Source organism: Leopardus geoffroyi, chromosome C3, assembly GCF_018350155.1.
Source record: "Leopardus geoffroyi isolate Oge1 chromosome C3, O.geoffroyi_Oge1_pat1.0, whole genome shotgun sequence".
In the NCBI taxonomy this organism is placed as follows: domain Eukaryota; kingdom Metazoa; phylum Chordata; class Mammalia; order Carnivora; family Felidae; genus Leopardus; species Leopardus geoffroyi.
The window spans coordinates 32,170,899-32,188,229 of NC_059338.1; the positions used below are offsets into that span (position 1 = coordinate 32,170,899).

General features: G+C 35.2%; 1 protein-coding gene across 6 annotated transcripts in view; it reads right to left on the minus strand.

Annotated features, from left to right (window-relative positions):
- The window catches only part of NEK7 (NIMA related kinase 7), a 161,180-nt gene that overhangs the window by 28,806 nt on the left and 115,043 nt on the right, over positions 1 to 17,331 (minus strand). For all 6 annotated transcript variants that reach the window (XM_045456652.1, XM_045456653.1, XM_045456654.1 and 3 more), the window contains 2 exons: positions 12,119 to 12,227; positions 10,845 to 10,952 (listed from right to left, as the gene is read on the minus strand). In XM_045456652.1, coding sequence (XP_045312608.1) covers positions 10,845 to 10,952; positions 12,119 to 12,227 — 217 coding nt within the window. The remainder of the gene's footprint in view (positions 1 to 10,844; positions 10,953 to 12,118; positions 12,228 to 17,331) is intronic.

A 17,331-nucleotide genomic window follows, 5' to 3' on the forward strand; every position in this document is an offset into this window, starting at 1 on the left:
GATTTGTGAGACCGTTTTGCTCTGAATTCTGCAGCACTCATAAAAAAGACAAAACAAAACAAAACAAAACAAAAACCTACAAAAACCAGATGGGAAGTACAACGGAAAAAAGTAATACAGTCCTTTTTTTCTTTAAGCTACTACATAGGAAAGTGGAGTGGAGTGTTTTAAGTCAGAGAGTACAAACAAACAAATTCAGTTTAGAAATGTTCTCTTAGAATGAAAGCAAACTGCAGAAGTGAAAGCTTTGAACCTTTCTTGTTGGGAACATTAAAAGGACCCTAATCATCTTATATCTCAGTTTGATTTCAAAAAAACACACAGATAGACACAACTTCGGGGAATAAGAATTAATTTTCATTCTTTCCTTCATAATCTTAAATCAGCCCAGAAACTATGTTGGCAGACTTAACAGAGAGAGGCCAAATGTATTTAATTTTAAGTATTATCTATGGTTAATACAGAATGGCTGGGTGGTAGAGTAGTATTTCTTCTGCAAAAGAAAATTCTAAAATAAAATTTGTCATCTTTTAAGTGCAACTGATGACATTTAAGAGTTTTAATAATGCTGAGGGAGAAAAACTCAGAAAATGTTACTGTTTTTTCTTTAATTTTTTAATGTTTATTTTATTTTTGAGAGAGAGAGAGAGAGAGAGAGAGAGAGCGAGCAGGGGAGGGAAGAGGGAGACACAGAATCAGAAGCAGGCTCCAGGTTCTGAGCTGTCAGTGCAGAGCTGGAGGCGGGGCTCAAACTCACGAACCACAAGATGATGACCTGAGCCTAAGTCATACGCTCAACAGACTGAGCCACCCCGGGGCCCTGAAAACGTTATTGTTATTGTTACCCTGCTCTAGGGTGTATAAATGCATTATGTGAATTATCTGGCTGAACTTTTACCAAATGTTTAGTGGGTCCCTACTATAAGGCACACACTGTTCTAGGTGCTGGGGAGATAGAACTAAACAGACTAAGTCCTGCCCTCATGGGGCTCATGCGCTGGCGACATGGGGATTATTATGATGTGGTCTCAGGAGACATTACTACTGTTACCTTGTTTTAGAGAGGAGGCATTGGGAGGTCACATAATTTGCCAAAGATCACAAAATAGGTAAGGTGTGGATTTGGAATTCAAACCAGGTATTTGAAACTTGCTTTTAAATAAACAGTTATTCCATTAAAACTGACCACTGTGAAATATAACTTAAAAAATAAAAACAAAACAAAACAACAACAGAAAACTGTATATTTTCAAATAAAGAAGTAGAGAAACCTTCTAAAAGTCAGTATGTACATATGAGAAGCCAGGAATCAGGGTCTGGGTTCAGTGGGCTACATGTGGAAATTCCGCTACTCTAACAGCTGCTCTGATTGTTTCAAATACATCCTTGTTACGGTGACTGAGAGGTGAAACATGCAGCTTAAAATCAGATGGTAGCTTCTTCTTAGAGCCATTATTTCAGTCAAGAAAGGACAGAATGTTAAAAATAAATCCGTGAAAGTAGCCTATAGCACCGACTGAACATATGCTGCCTTTATGGCCCCAAACCACGTCAAACTATGAAGGGGGATAAGCCAAAGAAAATCCACAGAGAGGTGCTAGGGAAAGGTGTGGGAAAAACCAGTATGTGACCACAGGTGGCACTTGGCACCAACAATGAAACTGTTTTAATGCCTGATTCAAGAACACTAATTTTCCAAGCTGAAATCAGAAGCTATATCACACTTGGAAATAGTGTGGGGAACATGAATTGTGCACTCAAGAGACTCCAGTGTGAAAATTCTGATATCTGGCTTGAGTGATGGATGGCCATGCATTTACTCTTCTGGCAACATCACAAAATCTGAGAACTATTTATCTCCTTGTGGAAGGTAAAGAGGAATTCAAACAATCCTAACAACAACAACAACAACAACAACAACAACAACAACAACAAAATTACCCCGCAATGGGTTTCAAATATTATATAGCACAAGGATCAGTCTCAGAGTTCTAGTTACCTTTTTTTTTTTTTTTAAATCTATGCCATTTTCAGGATATACAACAAACACATGTAATAGCTAAATTCACACATGTACATGCAAAAAGAAAATTCTCCATCTTTTTTCTCTTCTGGGGGTCATTAGGAAAGCAAGTAAAAAAGTGCCATATTGCAACGTTATTAATCTAATTATTCTCATTTTTCTCCTTTGCAGCAGTCAGACAGGAAACACTTCACTGTGAATAATAAAAGCAACTCCAAAGCAAATAGATTTGCTTAAATGGTAGCTAGCTAACCTTATTTACTTATACATACCTTTGGAGCAGATTGGCCTCTCTAACTAAGTTTTGTTAAAATTACTTTTTATCTCCTATATTCTAGTCTATGATGGAGTAAGCCACTCAAGAAAGCAGGACTGGTATTAAGGAGAGAAGTCCCTTGAGGATTAAATAAAATTTTGCTAAAAAAAACAAACAAAATTGCCAATACACTAATAGTAATGATAGAACTTGTCTGCAAAATTTATATTACGTCAAGTATGGTATATTCTTCCCTAAAAGTAAAAGTACATCACAGTGCAATAAAACACCCATAACGGTCTATAATGAAAATGTGAAATTGTGATGTCAAAATATCTGCCAAAAAAGAAAGTGCTTAATTTCAACAATGCAAACTTCCATTAAACCTCTGACTTTTAAACAGCTTCATCCTATCCGTCAGTCTTTAGAGGAAGATACAAAAGATTCTCCATGAAGTCTACTAAAATAGTGTGTGGTAAGCAGAATTCCGGCCCCCATAATCTTTGCCCTCTGGCGTCACACCTGTATATCAGATGTTACACAGCAAAAGCGACTCTGCAAACGTAAGGCTATAGATTTTAAAACAGACCGATTATCCTAAATCATCAGTAAGATGTGCAAGGGAAGGGGCAGGAGAGACTCAAAGTGTGAGAGGAATTCTACCGGCCGTTGTTGGCTGTAAGGATGGAGAAAGAGTTTAAACCACTAAATTTGTGGTAATTTGTTAGGGCAGAAATAGAAAACAAATACAAATGTGTTAATGATCCATGCATTGCATGGGAGACTGGAACATTCAATGTGCTGAGAACCGACTACACACCAAGAACTACACTAGGTACTGGGGGGCTAAGGAGCAAAGTATATGGTTTGAAAATTGTTCGACCCCTTAAAACTCACTGGGTTATTTTGGGATGGTATGAGGTATGTTTTCTAAGTTTTTTTAGGGAAGGCAGGGGAAGTAGGAAAAGCCAATACATTTACCTTAAGAAGACTGAAAGAATAAAATATGGTCTTTCGGAATTTAAATGAAATCTGGTTTGTTCACTAATTGATATGACTGTAATTTAGGTAATCACAACTACCTTAATGTCGAATTAGAGTAATACAAAAGAAATTAGTTCATGTGCTACATGGCACTTAATCCAAGTTGGTATTTGAAGCTGGGCAAGTAATAATTTTTATTATAAATTTTTTATTTTGACCAAAATAAGGTCTCTATCACAAACACATCCATCAGGGATAACTACAGATTAACTGATCAAGAGAAAAGTCATGAGGGGTGAATCCTATGGTGAGTTTCATGAATTATTCCGAATTTAAAAATAATTTCTCTGAAAAAAAATCATAATCATTATAGTAATCTCTCTGCTCTTAGAGTGACGAAAATTCCCTATATATGGCTACTTCTCTATTCACCATTCCCATTGAGAGTCAATTATGCTTTAGTTGCAGTAGCAACAAATATATCACACACACCACACATACACACAAACAAGTAGAGAAAGGCTACAAAACAAACCACAGACAAAATAAACCAGATAATTTTTGCTTTATCTCATGGCCCTGGACAATGCTCACGTTTATTATGTATTATTTCTGGTTCTCCTCTTCCTGACCACACGGGAGAATTATGCTACCCGATTCCCTTGAGATAGGTAAGGCCACGAGACTTGTTTTGGGCAATAAAACAAGATTGGTTGTAATTTGTGTTACAATGAAGCAGAAGAATTTAATTAAGAGCCAGTACGTGATTGTCCATGTTCCCTTACCCTCATGAGCTGACAAAAAGCTACGTTGATAGGAAGATAACATGAGATTGAAGCTGCCTGAAATGACAAGTCACTACATGGAGGAGGGCAGCTGCCCGAGAGGGCCACACAAGGCCCACAGTGGGTGATGAGACATCATATGCTTTAGCGCCAAGCCAGCTGAGATTTTGGTGTTACTCCTTACTGCAACATAATCTAACCCACGTGTACTGATACATTCAATTAAATTCATCCTTTGATGTGCAGCCAGTCTCTAAGCCCATTCATCATTTAATCAATATTTAATATCTATTATGTGCAATGCCGTATTCTAGGTGTTTGGAATACATCAGGAAACCAAAAACACATAGAACCCTTTCTTAATAAGGATTAAATTTTAGCTGTAGGACAGAGACAAAAAGGACGAAGCATAACAAATAAGTTATATATCATATTAGATGGGGTGGCTGGGTGGCGCAGTTGGTTAAGCATCTGACTCATGGTTTTAGCTTAGGTCATGATCTCAAGGTTCTTGAGTTTGAGCCCCACACTGGGCTCTGCACTGGCAGCATGGAGCCTGCTTGGGATTCTCTCTCCCCCTCCTCTCTCTCTGCATCTCCCCTGCTTGCTTGCTCTCTCTCAAAATAAATAAACATTTAAAAAGTTTTATAGGGGCTCCTGGGTGGCTCAGTTGGTCAAGCATCCGACTTCGGCTCAGGTCATGATCTCACAGTTGGTGGGTTCGAGCCCTGCATCAGTCTCTGTGCTGACAGCTCAGAGCCTGGAGCCTGCTTCGGATTCTGTGTCTCCCTCTTTCTCTGCCCCTCCCCCTCCCCTGCTCACACTCTGTCTCTTTCTCTTTCTCTCTCAAAAATAAGTTAAAACGTTAATGTTTTTAAATTTATATAAAAAAGTTACATAGCATATTACAAAATAAGAAGTCCTAATGAGAAAAGACAAATTATATAAAGTAAGGATCAGGAATTCTAGGGTGGTATAGGAGTAGAAGTCAGGTTCAGTATTAGAGGACCTCAATTTCTTAATTTATAACAGCCATTCTACCTACTTCTAGAATATTGAGGTACAGAGGAGAAAATGTGCTTTAAAACTGCTTGTAAATTATCAGTGCTATACACATATTCGTTGTTACTCTTGTTGCTATTTAATAACAGGAGATGATTCCTCTGGGTCATTATTATAGGAAATAAGGGTAGTATGGTATGATTTTACTAAAAATCATATATTTGGAATACATAAAAATTATTCTGTGTATTCTGCTATGTTTTTCAATATTTAAAGGTAAAGATACTTGATCCCTTAGCAAGCTACCTCTGAGTCAGAACATTTGCTGAAAAGAGGCTTTAGAGTAAGTTAAGAAGTAAGTGTACCAAAAGTATATTCTGTGTTTTGTGACGTGAGAAAAACTACACCTTGATTGCCATGTTCCTATTTCACAGACTTTGGCACAACTGTAGTTTTCAGTTTAGAAGAGCCACTTCCTTAGAAATACGAGCCAAAGTTGCTGGTAGACAGAATGGTTATGAACACAGACTTCAATATCCTAGAGCTCTATTTCCTGTTTATTTCTGAAGCTTGGAGCATCAAGAGCAGTGACATCCAGGAAAGAGAGCAAACTCTGCTTTCATATGTGGGTTCCTATGCAATGTACAGAGCAGACTAAGGCAATTGCAGATGGAAATAAACAACAACAAATAAGAAAACACTAATAGAGTAGGAGAAAATGCCACCAGGTACCGATACGGTGAACAAAATAAACTGTTGGGAGAGTAAGCCCACAGTTAGGAAGCCATAGGCCACTATCTTCTAGCTATACAGTCCACTTATCTCTCTGTGCTTCCATTTCTTTGATTCTGGAATGGGAATAATCCATATCTATAGCTCACATATATGTGTAAGGATCTCAGGGAATGGAACGATTTGCAAATTGTACAGAGATACCATGCTATTACCCACCTCCAGAAACACAGCGAACACTGTAAATGGCTAATTCAGGAGAATATCTAAGAGTAGGTAGAAAAATTGGAATCTGTCTTGAAGTAAATGGAACAGCATAAAAGCACTGTAAACACAGACCAGTGTTTTCCAAATTGCAGGTCATTACTAATTAATAAGTTGTAAAACCAATTTAGTAGGTTGCAGCTAGCATTATTTTCAGTAAAATAAAACAGGACAATATCAGAATGCATTATAGTTGTAATGTAAAACACTGTCACATGAAACTTTTGCTTCAATTATATATGGTAATGTTCCTATGGGGTCACAATGTTGCTGGGGTCATTGTAAAGAAATTCTAAAGCCATTTATCTAGACTGTCAAGAAGCTTGATTCAAGGGAGAGAGATTTGTCCTCATTTAAATTTTAAGATGTAGACATATATATATAACAGATTTTCTAACACCTGTAACATTTATAAGGTTGATAATATGAAAAAAAAAAAAACCCGTCAAGATTCACAGGGATATATATAATCCTACAATTAGTCTCCCTAGCAACACCCTCTGTCCAAATCAATACAGAAGCACTAAATGAAGATCTGACTTCCCATAAATTCATGTACAAAACAAAAGGAGGAAGGGGACAAAAACAAAAGAATTGTCTAGATCACAGATTATAGGCAGTGACACACTTCCTGTTGTATGGGCTGATGAGCTCATGTGTATCTCATGGTATCTCTGCTCAGTTTTGGGCAGCACATCCTAAGAAGCACTCAGAGACAAAGGAAGGCAAACACCAGGACAAAGAAGAACCTGAAAACAGCAGACAATACTGGGCAAGATTATCCTGAAGATGACGAAACAAGTTCATGGTTACAGTCTTCAGGGCCCCTCATGTTACTCTCCTACTACAAAATTCCAAAAGCTTGCCACTGCACCAGGAATGAGATGTGAACTCTTCTCACATCTGGCCAAGATCCTTCCTTCACCCTCCGCCAGCAAACTTTCTCCAGATTGAGCTTAGAGCGTATCCTGCCTTTGTCCCTTTGCATAAACTGTTCTTCAGTCAGCCTGAGACCTTCTTCCCCAGGTCCCAGGTAGCTGGTTCTTCTGCATTGTGATCTCAGTTCAAACACTGCCCTCACTGAGGCTTTGTCTGACCATGTCTCTTCTAAAATAATTCCCCTCCTAGTCATGCCCTGTCACATGGCTAACAAAAAAACAAAGACGTAAAATGATTATCTATTCCCTCTCACCACAAGATATGATCTATGAAGATGACTTTGTCTTGTTTAGGCTTGTTCCTGGCCCCTAGAATAGAACATGCATAAAGAAGGTACTAAAACTGTCTTTTAAATGAATCAATTCAGGTATTTTAACAGAATAATAAACTGTGCGTGTGGGGCGCCTGGGTGGCTCAGTCGGTTAAGCGTCTGACTTCAGCTCAGGTCACAATCTCACGGTCCGGTCTGTGAGTTCGAGCCCCGCGTCGGGCTCTGGGCTGACGGCTCAGAGCCTGGAGCCTGCTTCCGATTCTGTGTCTCCCTCTCTCTTTGCCCCTCCCCCGTTCATGCTCTGTCTTTGTCTCAAAAATAAATAAACGTTAAAAATTTTAAAAAAATAAAAAAAAAAAATAATAAACTGTGCGTGAATTCCTTCTCTCTCCCTCTTCTTTCTCTACATCTTCATCACCACCACCACTGTGTTAACATAAGCAACTTAATGGCACATTACAGTGAATGAAAACACCTTTATGTTCATTGCATTATTAGGTTAGGGATTGGGTGGAGATTAAGGCACAGCATAGAATAGTTATTACCTACATTTCCAGTTTTATAAATTTGGAAACTGAGCCTTAGAAAGTTAATAGAAGGTTTGATCAAGGTCCTGCAGAACAATGGACATGTCAGTTCAGATGTCCTCTATTCTTTCCAAAACACCATGCTATTTCTCACATTCAGAACAAAGCAAGAGGAAAAACAAGGCTGGCATATAATGAGGTAGGGATGTGTAGTCAATGATAAGAATGGAAAGTTATAGAGGACACCAAACACTAAAGGACCCTGACTACTAAGCTAAGGACTTTGCATGATATTCTTTAGGCAACTGGGAACCATCAAGAATTTGGGGGACAGTGACAAAATCAGATAATCTCTTTTAGGAAGATAACTCTGCCGAGAATACACAGAGCTATTTTTCATTTTTTATTTTTTAATATTAGAAATAAGGAAGAATATTTTCCTAGTTTAAACATGAAGTCACTATGGATTAAGGAAGAGGGAATAGAAAAGAGATATTTGATTCAATGTATGTGGTGGGAGCAGTGAGGGAGTAGAAGAAAAAGTGAAAGTTTCTGAGAATTGTTTTCAATTTTGAGGATTTGAATATGGTTTGTACATCCAGCAACATGGTATTTTGTACTTGTAATTTTTAAGCCTGATCCAAGAAATTATCTATGTATATTATCCAATATTCTATGTTGACACACTTTTTATTTAAAAAAAAAAAAAAAAGAGTACTGAATACTGATTCAAAATGTGACTACCTATATAACTTTATCTGCCACAGAAAATGTGAGAAGGGAGCCTGGGTGGCTCAGTTGGTAAAGTGACTTGGGCTCAGGTCATGATCTAGCAGTTCGTGGGTTCGAGCCCCACATCAGGCTCACTGCTGTCAGCACCGAGCTTGCTTGAGATCCTCTGTCCCTCTCTCTCTCTGCCCCTCCCCTGCTCATTCTCTTTCTCTCTCTCTCTCACAAAAATAAACATTAAAAAAATATTTTTTAAAAAAGTATTTTTTTCTCAATATGAGAAAAAATGCTTGTGAAAGAAATTCTTTTTCTTCTAATTCATTCATCAAAGAAATGACCTCATTGTTACCTCCTCACTGGCTGTACTACAGGCTGTGTCTTAGAATGTTATGTAATTATGTGCATCCCCATGTATTTTACGCATACACACATATATACCTGCATTTTTACATAAAACTACACGACCTTAAGTAAACTGATTTAGATAAAACCTGGTAATACTTTCTTAATGAATTTACTCTCCGTATCACATAATCTGGACTAGCACATCGCCTACGCTTGAAGATGCATTTTGTAAGCCCTGTTGGGAACTTTTGTATGAGGCAGTGGCAGGCAAGCTAAAGAAGACCATTTCCAAAACTGGTAAGATTGGAGTTTCATATACTGGCTCCAAAGGGTCAGGTGACTACAGCATGCTCAGAGTGACAGTCTGCAAAGCTGCATTTAAAAAAGAAATGCATGTGCACGAGCATGGGTATGTACAGGTGTGTGTGTGTGTGTGTGTGCGCGCACGTAGCATTTCTAAGTAAACAAATGACAGAATGCTCTTAAGACATTTGTTACTCAGGCGAGTAACAAAGTGAAAACATGTTTGTTATTTTTACTAGTGAGAAAGGACATTGACGTGGAATGATGTTTTCTTCACAGAAATCTATTATTTGCATTGTAAGAGTTGTAACTTCCAAATAAAACTTTATCAAAGTCCTACTCAGATTTATGCATTTCTTATAGAATTTCATATCAAATTTTCTTATCAGGAAAACCTGTAATCCTCTATAAAAATAAAAGTAAAGTGAAAGGGAACAAAACAGTATTACTCAATATCAGTCGAAACTTTATTTTCTTAAAGTACTTGACAAAACTAAAACTCTGGGAAAAGGATAAAGTATTATCTTTCTACCACTCTTTATAGCTTAGAATCCAACATTTTTTCATTCAGCAACTAGTGACTGGGTGCCTACTTATGTGCCAGGTACTGGTCTAGACATAAAAATTTAAATAACAAGTTCAAGTTCACACAGAATCTTGCTAACAAAGCCAGAAAAACTTTAAAAGGTCTAGTCAACTAATTCAGATGCTTGTTTCAATACTGTGCTTAGTGTAACTCACTTATTCTTCATCAGGCCGTTTTAAAGTTTTTACTTCATATTTACACACAATTTTATACAAAAATTTAATGGTTTTCGTTGAAATTATGACACCAGAGATGGGGTACAATTAAATTAAAGTCATCTTATTTTTATCTTAATTCTTATTTTAGTCTGGTTGTTACTATGTTATCTAAGTCTTATATTAACAAGGACAAAATGTAATTTGAAGAGTTTTAAGAGAAGCTCTGTCACTCTCTTTAGGTTATTTGGTTTAAGAATTATTTCTTAGAAATTATTTCTTCCTAGTAATTTCTATTGTTTCTAAAGTAGACAACTGTCTTTCCATTGCTACTACAATGTTGTAATAGTTACATTCATTCTATTTTAGATATAAAGGACAATGCCATATTATTAACTCTAGAATGAATAAACAGCAGATATCTTTTACTACATTATTTAGGGGAATATTTTCCTTGTTAGTAATAGATCATGTTTAGGTTTCCTCTCTGCAGTAATCACAACTATGTGTGTTATTTTAATAACTAAACATTTACAAATTATGGTATTTTTACAGTCAGGTGAAGTCCTCTTCCAAGATATGGTTAAATCATATTATTTCAATATTCTTAAATGGAGAATACAACAAATGCCCTATGGCAATTGTTAAAACCAGGTTTGTTTATTAGCATTTTCTTTTACCAAGTGTCTACCTGGAGTCAAATCAATAGAAGTACCCAACTGTCATGTGAATGAGCACATTATACCTGATAGAGAGCTGTAGGGATCTACTGAGGATCCGATGATTTTAAAAATAGTTTTATTTAGAACATAAGAGCTGTCATATAAATAGTATGTGCCTTATGTTGTTTTTAACCACACACACACACACAGACACACACACACACACACACACACACACACACACACACAATAACTGAATGAAATTACACTGTGTCTCTTACCTAAAGAATGTGCAGCTGTGGTTTTAGAGCTGAAAAACCGACCAAGCCCAAGATCTCCAAGTTTGACCACTCCAGTGGCTGTAATGAACACATTAGCTGGTTTTATATCTGTGAAGAGATGAAGGAATCAGGTGAAAGATGATATAAGCTTAGGTATTTTCAAGAGATTAAAACACTTTTCATAGAATTTAAAATCTACCTTAAAAACGAAAGTCAGTTTGAATTTTGATCCAATTACTTTATTTTCAATAATTTTGATATATCCTAATATTTCTGATATATCCTATTATTTCTGAGTTCTCTGATAGAGAAATAATCATCAGTGCAGCACCATGAAGATTGCTAGTAATTTTCATTTAAAATGCATTTTGTTGGGACGCCTGATTGGCTCAGTCGGTTAAGCGGCTGACTTCGGCTCGGGTCATGATCTCATGGTCCATGAGTTCAAGTTCCGCGTCAGGCTCTCTGCTGACAGCTCTAAGCCTGGAGCCTGCTTCAGATGCTGTGTCTCTCCCTCTCCGCCCCTCCCCAGCTTGCACTCTGTCTCTGTTTCTCTCAAAAATAAATAAATGTTAAAGAAAAATTAAATTAAAAAATAATAAAATGCCATTTTGTTTTCCATTTTCAAATCAACTTTTGTGAAATTCAAAGCACAAAATAAATTTATTTCCATTTTATATCAATGTTAAATATCTTACTAAACATTATTTTGTTGATACATTTACATAAAATATAAAATATAAAATTATAACTCTAATCTGAACATAACTAGATGACCTTAGAAGTCATAATTGCTTAAATAAACTACATTGAAATTTCTCATACCCCAAATCAGAGATACAATCCCTAAGTGTTGTAATCTTTACATGTTCTGTCCAACTATTAGACTGACAATCAAGAATACATTAAGAGCTAATGCTGAAAATTAAAAAATGAAGTTGGCCATAATATACATTGTTCATCTGATAAGGGAATCTTCCTTATGCATATTCTGCTTTCCTACATCTTTTTTTTTTTTTTTTTTTTTTTTTAGTTTACCAACATCATCAGTAAGATGCTCAGAAGAGGCAGGCAGAAAAATAACTAATTCTCATTCTTATTTAAAACCAAGATAGGGCTTTAGAGGTTTTTCATTCTAGTAAATAATAATTTGGAAAAAAATTAGCCAAGAAAGCATGATGCTATGCCCATGATTGGAAGGCATTTATTCTTAAATTGTCTAATAACCTGCATCGTTTAAACAACATTAGAAGCTATTCGTGATTTTACCCTACCTCTATGCATGACGCGTCGAGAATGCATATGTTCCAATGCACTGCAGAGTTGAACAAAGTACTTCCAAACAGTCCTTTCAGGAATTAGCCTCTTTTGTTTCTTAAAATGCTTTTTAAAAAATTAAAAATAAGAATTAGAGGAATTAAAATATCTTAAGACCAGATCCTGACACACCAAATGCCTTGTCAGAAAAACACCTACTTTTATCTACCTATTACCAACTAAAAAGCATATGACTTCCCACAGTGAGATGATTCCGAGAATTTTACCTGACATAGTAGCTTAAATTTCTCACTATTATATCTAAAGTTAGCACAGGCCATATAATGCTACATCTTTATGATGTCCAATATTTCAAAAAATTAACATCTATATAAAATAATTTCCTAGCCTAAGAGGACGATGTCAAATTTCATTTTAAGAAAACCCAGAACAAAACAGTCTAGAAACCTGAAGGTAATTATGTTCATTAAAAGACAATTCTTCTCCTGACATTAAGTTTGACTATAGAATTCCTTTTAAATATTGAACCACCTTGGTGATTTGAAATATCAGTTAATTTATTAAAAATTAAATAAAAGAGATTTATATAAAAAGTTTTCATGAATATTTCATGACTATTGCACATTACAAGTCAAACCTGTACTTTGAATGAATGAAACTAAACTTCATGGAAGAAAAACATCATAGGAAGGTCAGGGCAAAAATGGAGCACCAACAGACTAGTTGGGAAAGAATGGGCCATCACGCATAAGAGGGCAATAGCCAAAATAACTGCAAAATCAGAGGTAGATATTTATGCCCATTTTTTATATTACACTTGCTAGAAGAATGTACTAATAACATACTCATTTAAAAACAAAGTTCTTCATTTCCTAAGATTCACCGAGATTCATTATATAAAAATTATATTTCTAAAACAAAAATGCAACTGGCTTCCTACTTAACAATATTTATAAATGACCAGCATGAATACTACATTTAAACAAGTTTTCATGGAATTTTCTGATAATTTTAATATAGGTATTAACAGATATCAGTATTTAAATGTGTACTGTAGTGCATTTTATCTGAAAACATTTTTGGAAGTTCAACTGATTTGTTATTGAATATATCATTCAGATTAACTCTAAAACAAGTATCTTTGTCAATTTTTACCCTTGTGACCAGTTGAGGGCAGGCTGGAAGGAAAAACAATACAGGGAGATCTGCTCATATCCCTACTTCATACTTAGCAAAAGATTATTATCTACTGTCTCATATGCACTCAATATGTCAAAGGATAAATCTTTTAAGGAAAAGCTAATAACTTTAGGTTAATGTTTATTATAACACATGCTAAGGAAATGAACTTAGTAATTTCAATGGCTATTAACATCAGTAGCAAAAAGCCAATAACAATTAGATGACCAGGTAATTGAAAAGCAAATCAGGGTATTACTAAAATGTTGAAAACCTCCCATATCATGTCTCAATATTAAGCATTTTTAATTGCAGACTGTGTCAACATCACTTTTCATTCTAAGGGGGCAATGCTGCAAAATCAGTTCAATACATATAATTTTCTTTCAGATTTGGAATGAGTCCAAATAAAGCTTGTCTATGTGCTCTCCCTGATGCTGGATTAGCATATCAGAAGACTGTTTGATGTCAACAGGAAGATGGGGACCAGGTTTCTTTTCAGTCAAAAATAAATATACTGCATCATGTAAGTATCAGACCATGCAAGAAAAAATGTATGCTTTAAGATAGATTCTGAAATCATCATAACTATTAACTTGGCAGCTTACTTTTAAAGTCTCATTATTTAAAAAATGAATCAAATATATAGGAAAATTGGAATGAAAAAACTGCCCTCAAAATGTACACTAGGTAAGATGTTATCAGACCAAGATGGTCTGATCATTTTCATGTTTTTATATTCTTTGAGACTGTCTCTTTGAACAACAAATTAAAGATGAAAACAATAAATTGACATCAATATAATGCTGCCTAGACCGAATGGTCTGGCAAAACATAAGTATCCAAAGTAGAAACAGGTTTCTGAAGAATAATTTTATGAATTTGACTTGATCATAAAATAAATCAAAGGCAGTTTCATTATGTCATTGGGATTTCACAGTATGTTTTATGTGCCTGTTTAACCATATGCAGTTTTCCACCATTCCTTAAGTGTAGGGGTTTTTGGTGTTTTCTTTCTTTCTTTCTTTTTTTTTTTTTTTTTTGAGAAAACCAATACTTATGATAAGAAAAGCCTGTCTGTTCTGATGGTGGCACTGTTGGCTATCTCTTATAAAAAAGGTGAACAGAAAAAACGCAATGAAAATTTGAATTTTTTTTACTACTGGTAAAATGTATATTAGCCCTACAGAGCAGAAACTTACATAATGCCAAAGTATTTAAAAAAAAAAAAAAACAAGAGAATAATGTCCTCTTGAAACTTACTCTAATATATACATATCGTTTAAAAGTTTATTTAGTCCAATAGCATTACTGTTCAAAAATCCTCCTTTTCTTTAAAAAAGACAGCCCTATATAAATATTTAGCTCTAGATTAGAAAAAAAATCTAATGCCAACATATAGAAATTAAAAATGCATGTCAATTTGCCACATGGTAAGTTTTTAATAAAGCAAGAAATAATGCAACCAATAATGCAAGGTTACTTATCAATAAACATTTATGTGAAAAGGCAGACTATACAATATGGCACTCTACTACATTTATATTATGAAATGGAATTGCAACATTTTTTAATCTGAAAATAACATATCTAAAAATGTATGAAGAGGCAGAAATTGGCACTCGGGTATACCTGATCACTTGGAATTAATTTTTACTTAGTCTTTTTTTTTTTTTAAGTAAGCTAGTCTTTTCACTATGCAATGCTTCAAATACTTGTGATTTTAAAAATCTGTCTACTATCTCCATCAACATCATTCAAGTAAACACTGAACATCATTCAAATTAAGGAAACGTGTACCAAAATAGCCAATGTACATATAAAACATCAGATTATATTCTCACTTATGTGTAAAAAGATTACCAGCATTTCTCTTAGGTGAAATTCAGCATTCCCGGTAAAATATATTCACACTGCCACTTAAATGAGATATATATATATATATATATATATATAAAAGAGGACAGCTAAGACAAGCTGCTTCTATTCAAAGATGTTGACAAAACAGTCACACCTTTTTTTTTTTTTTTTTAATTATCCAAAATCCTCCTACAAATTAAATGCCCCAAACCAAATCCAATTGTATAGTGGACATTGAATATTTAAGGACCATTTTTATGGACTCAATGGGATCACTTGGTTCCTGTACTCTAGACACTCTCACTCCAAATGGAACATATACTTTACTTATTTCTAAATTTTGCAATCCTAGCATTCCTCCTCTAGAAATCTTGGGAAAAGCTTCAATGATAAGAACAACAATAAATTCAAGCATAAAGAAAAAAAACCCAGAAAATTATGTTCTTTTTTTTTTTAAAAAAAAAATCAATATCCATGGCATATCATATTTAAGTCCACAGTTTGGTATGTTATTCATTAAAGAAGAAAGTTTCAGACAATACATCTAGAACCACCGGGCTGACTTCAGACATGGGCGACCTGTGCAGTCATGCAGGGCAGTGTATTTAGTTTAATGCTCTGTTGCTGCCATCTTGAAATTCTTAATTTTGTTATAAGGGACCCACAATCACGTAGCTGGTCCTGGGAACCTTACACCCAGCATCCTTTACAAATGATGCTGTAGTTAAAAACAAAAAGCAGCAAATGTGATCCTGGCATGCAAGGCATTCTTGCAGAACACCAGGAGAAATGATAATTAAATAATGAGAAAGAATGAATAAGAGAACTAGGTTTGACTAGCACCAGCTCCATCTCTTCCAAGTATCGAACAAGAGGAAGTAAATAATTTATGTTAAATACAAGGACAGATGTACCTCCTCCTTAGGAGTGTTGTCAGATGTTTAATGTACCACTAACATAATCCATTATGTTACCACCTTTTATATAGACCTGATTCTGAGCCTTGACGGCGACTGGCTGTATTATCTTGAGCAAGCCATTTAACACGGCTAGGCCTCAGTTCCCAGAGAGTGTGGAGATGAGCTATATAGTCCCCACCACCTCTAAAAAAAATATAATCTAGGGTTCCACAATCTCAGGTACAAATAAAACTTAAACAAATAAAGGCCTGCTTGGCACATTTTCACACTTAAAAATAATATGTTACTGGTATGTCCTATCCTACAAATCTCCAATTAATAAAAACGAAGCAAATAATAATAATAATAATAGTAATACCTCAGAGAGCCCCATAGGTCCAGTTAATACTATAAATGATCTTCACAGGAGATGACAGGTAGTTAGATAAACTTGAAATAGGTCAAACATTTACCATCAGAAGGGATGTTATGTTCCCAAACATATCTCTGTAATTATAATGCATTTTTATAAGACTACATTTTTTGGTGGTTGTTTCAAAGAAATTCAATGCACAGAGACTAGGTGTTAGAAAAGACAGGGTGCTTCTGAAAGCGTAACTGATGCCTCTAAGTGTGATTTGTATTATATATTGTTTCTGCAGAACATCTATCTTCTGAAGGTATAAGGAGGTCTCAACAGACTAACCCACACAAATACTCACTACCCACACTTTTGGGAATTACATAAATGTGTGGAATCGTTATGTCTCAGTTAGAATGTGGTATGTAATACTAGTTTGTAACACGTGAATATTTTCACTCTTGGCATTCTGAATAAAACTCAACAATCTGAAGTCACTGTAGAAAGTGTGGAGTGGAATGGGCCTGGCAGCCACGAAACCACTGAAAACACTTACCACCGGCATCTCAGTTTACCTACTTTGATAAAATATTTCCCATGCAAGCTCCACTTGTCTTTTTCCTTTCGTGTAGTGTTGGAAAATCTGCTAAGAGTATTTAGTTGTTGCTAGATTATAATTTAGTAGAATATCAACATAATCTATTCATTCCTCCAGATCAAAACTGTATGGGTTATTAAGGAAGCTGAAATACATTTAATCTTAGGGTAGAAAATGTGAAACAGGTAAAGATTTCTTCTGAGCCTTGGGAAAAGAAAAACCTTCAACTATTTAGCAAACAAAAAAAATAAAATAAAAATAAACTCTATAAAGTCATAATGTTCTTCTCCCAAAGAAGCTGCCTTCTGAACA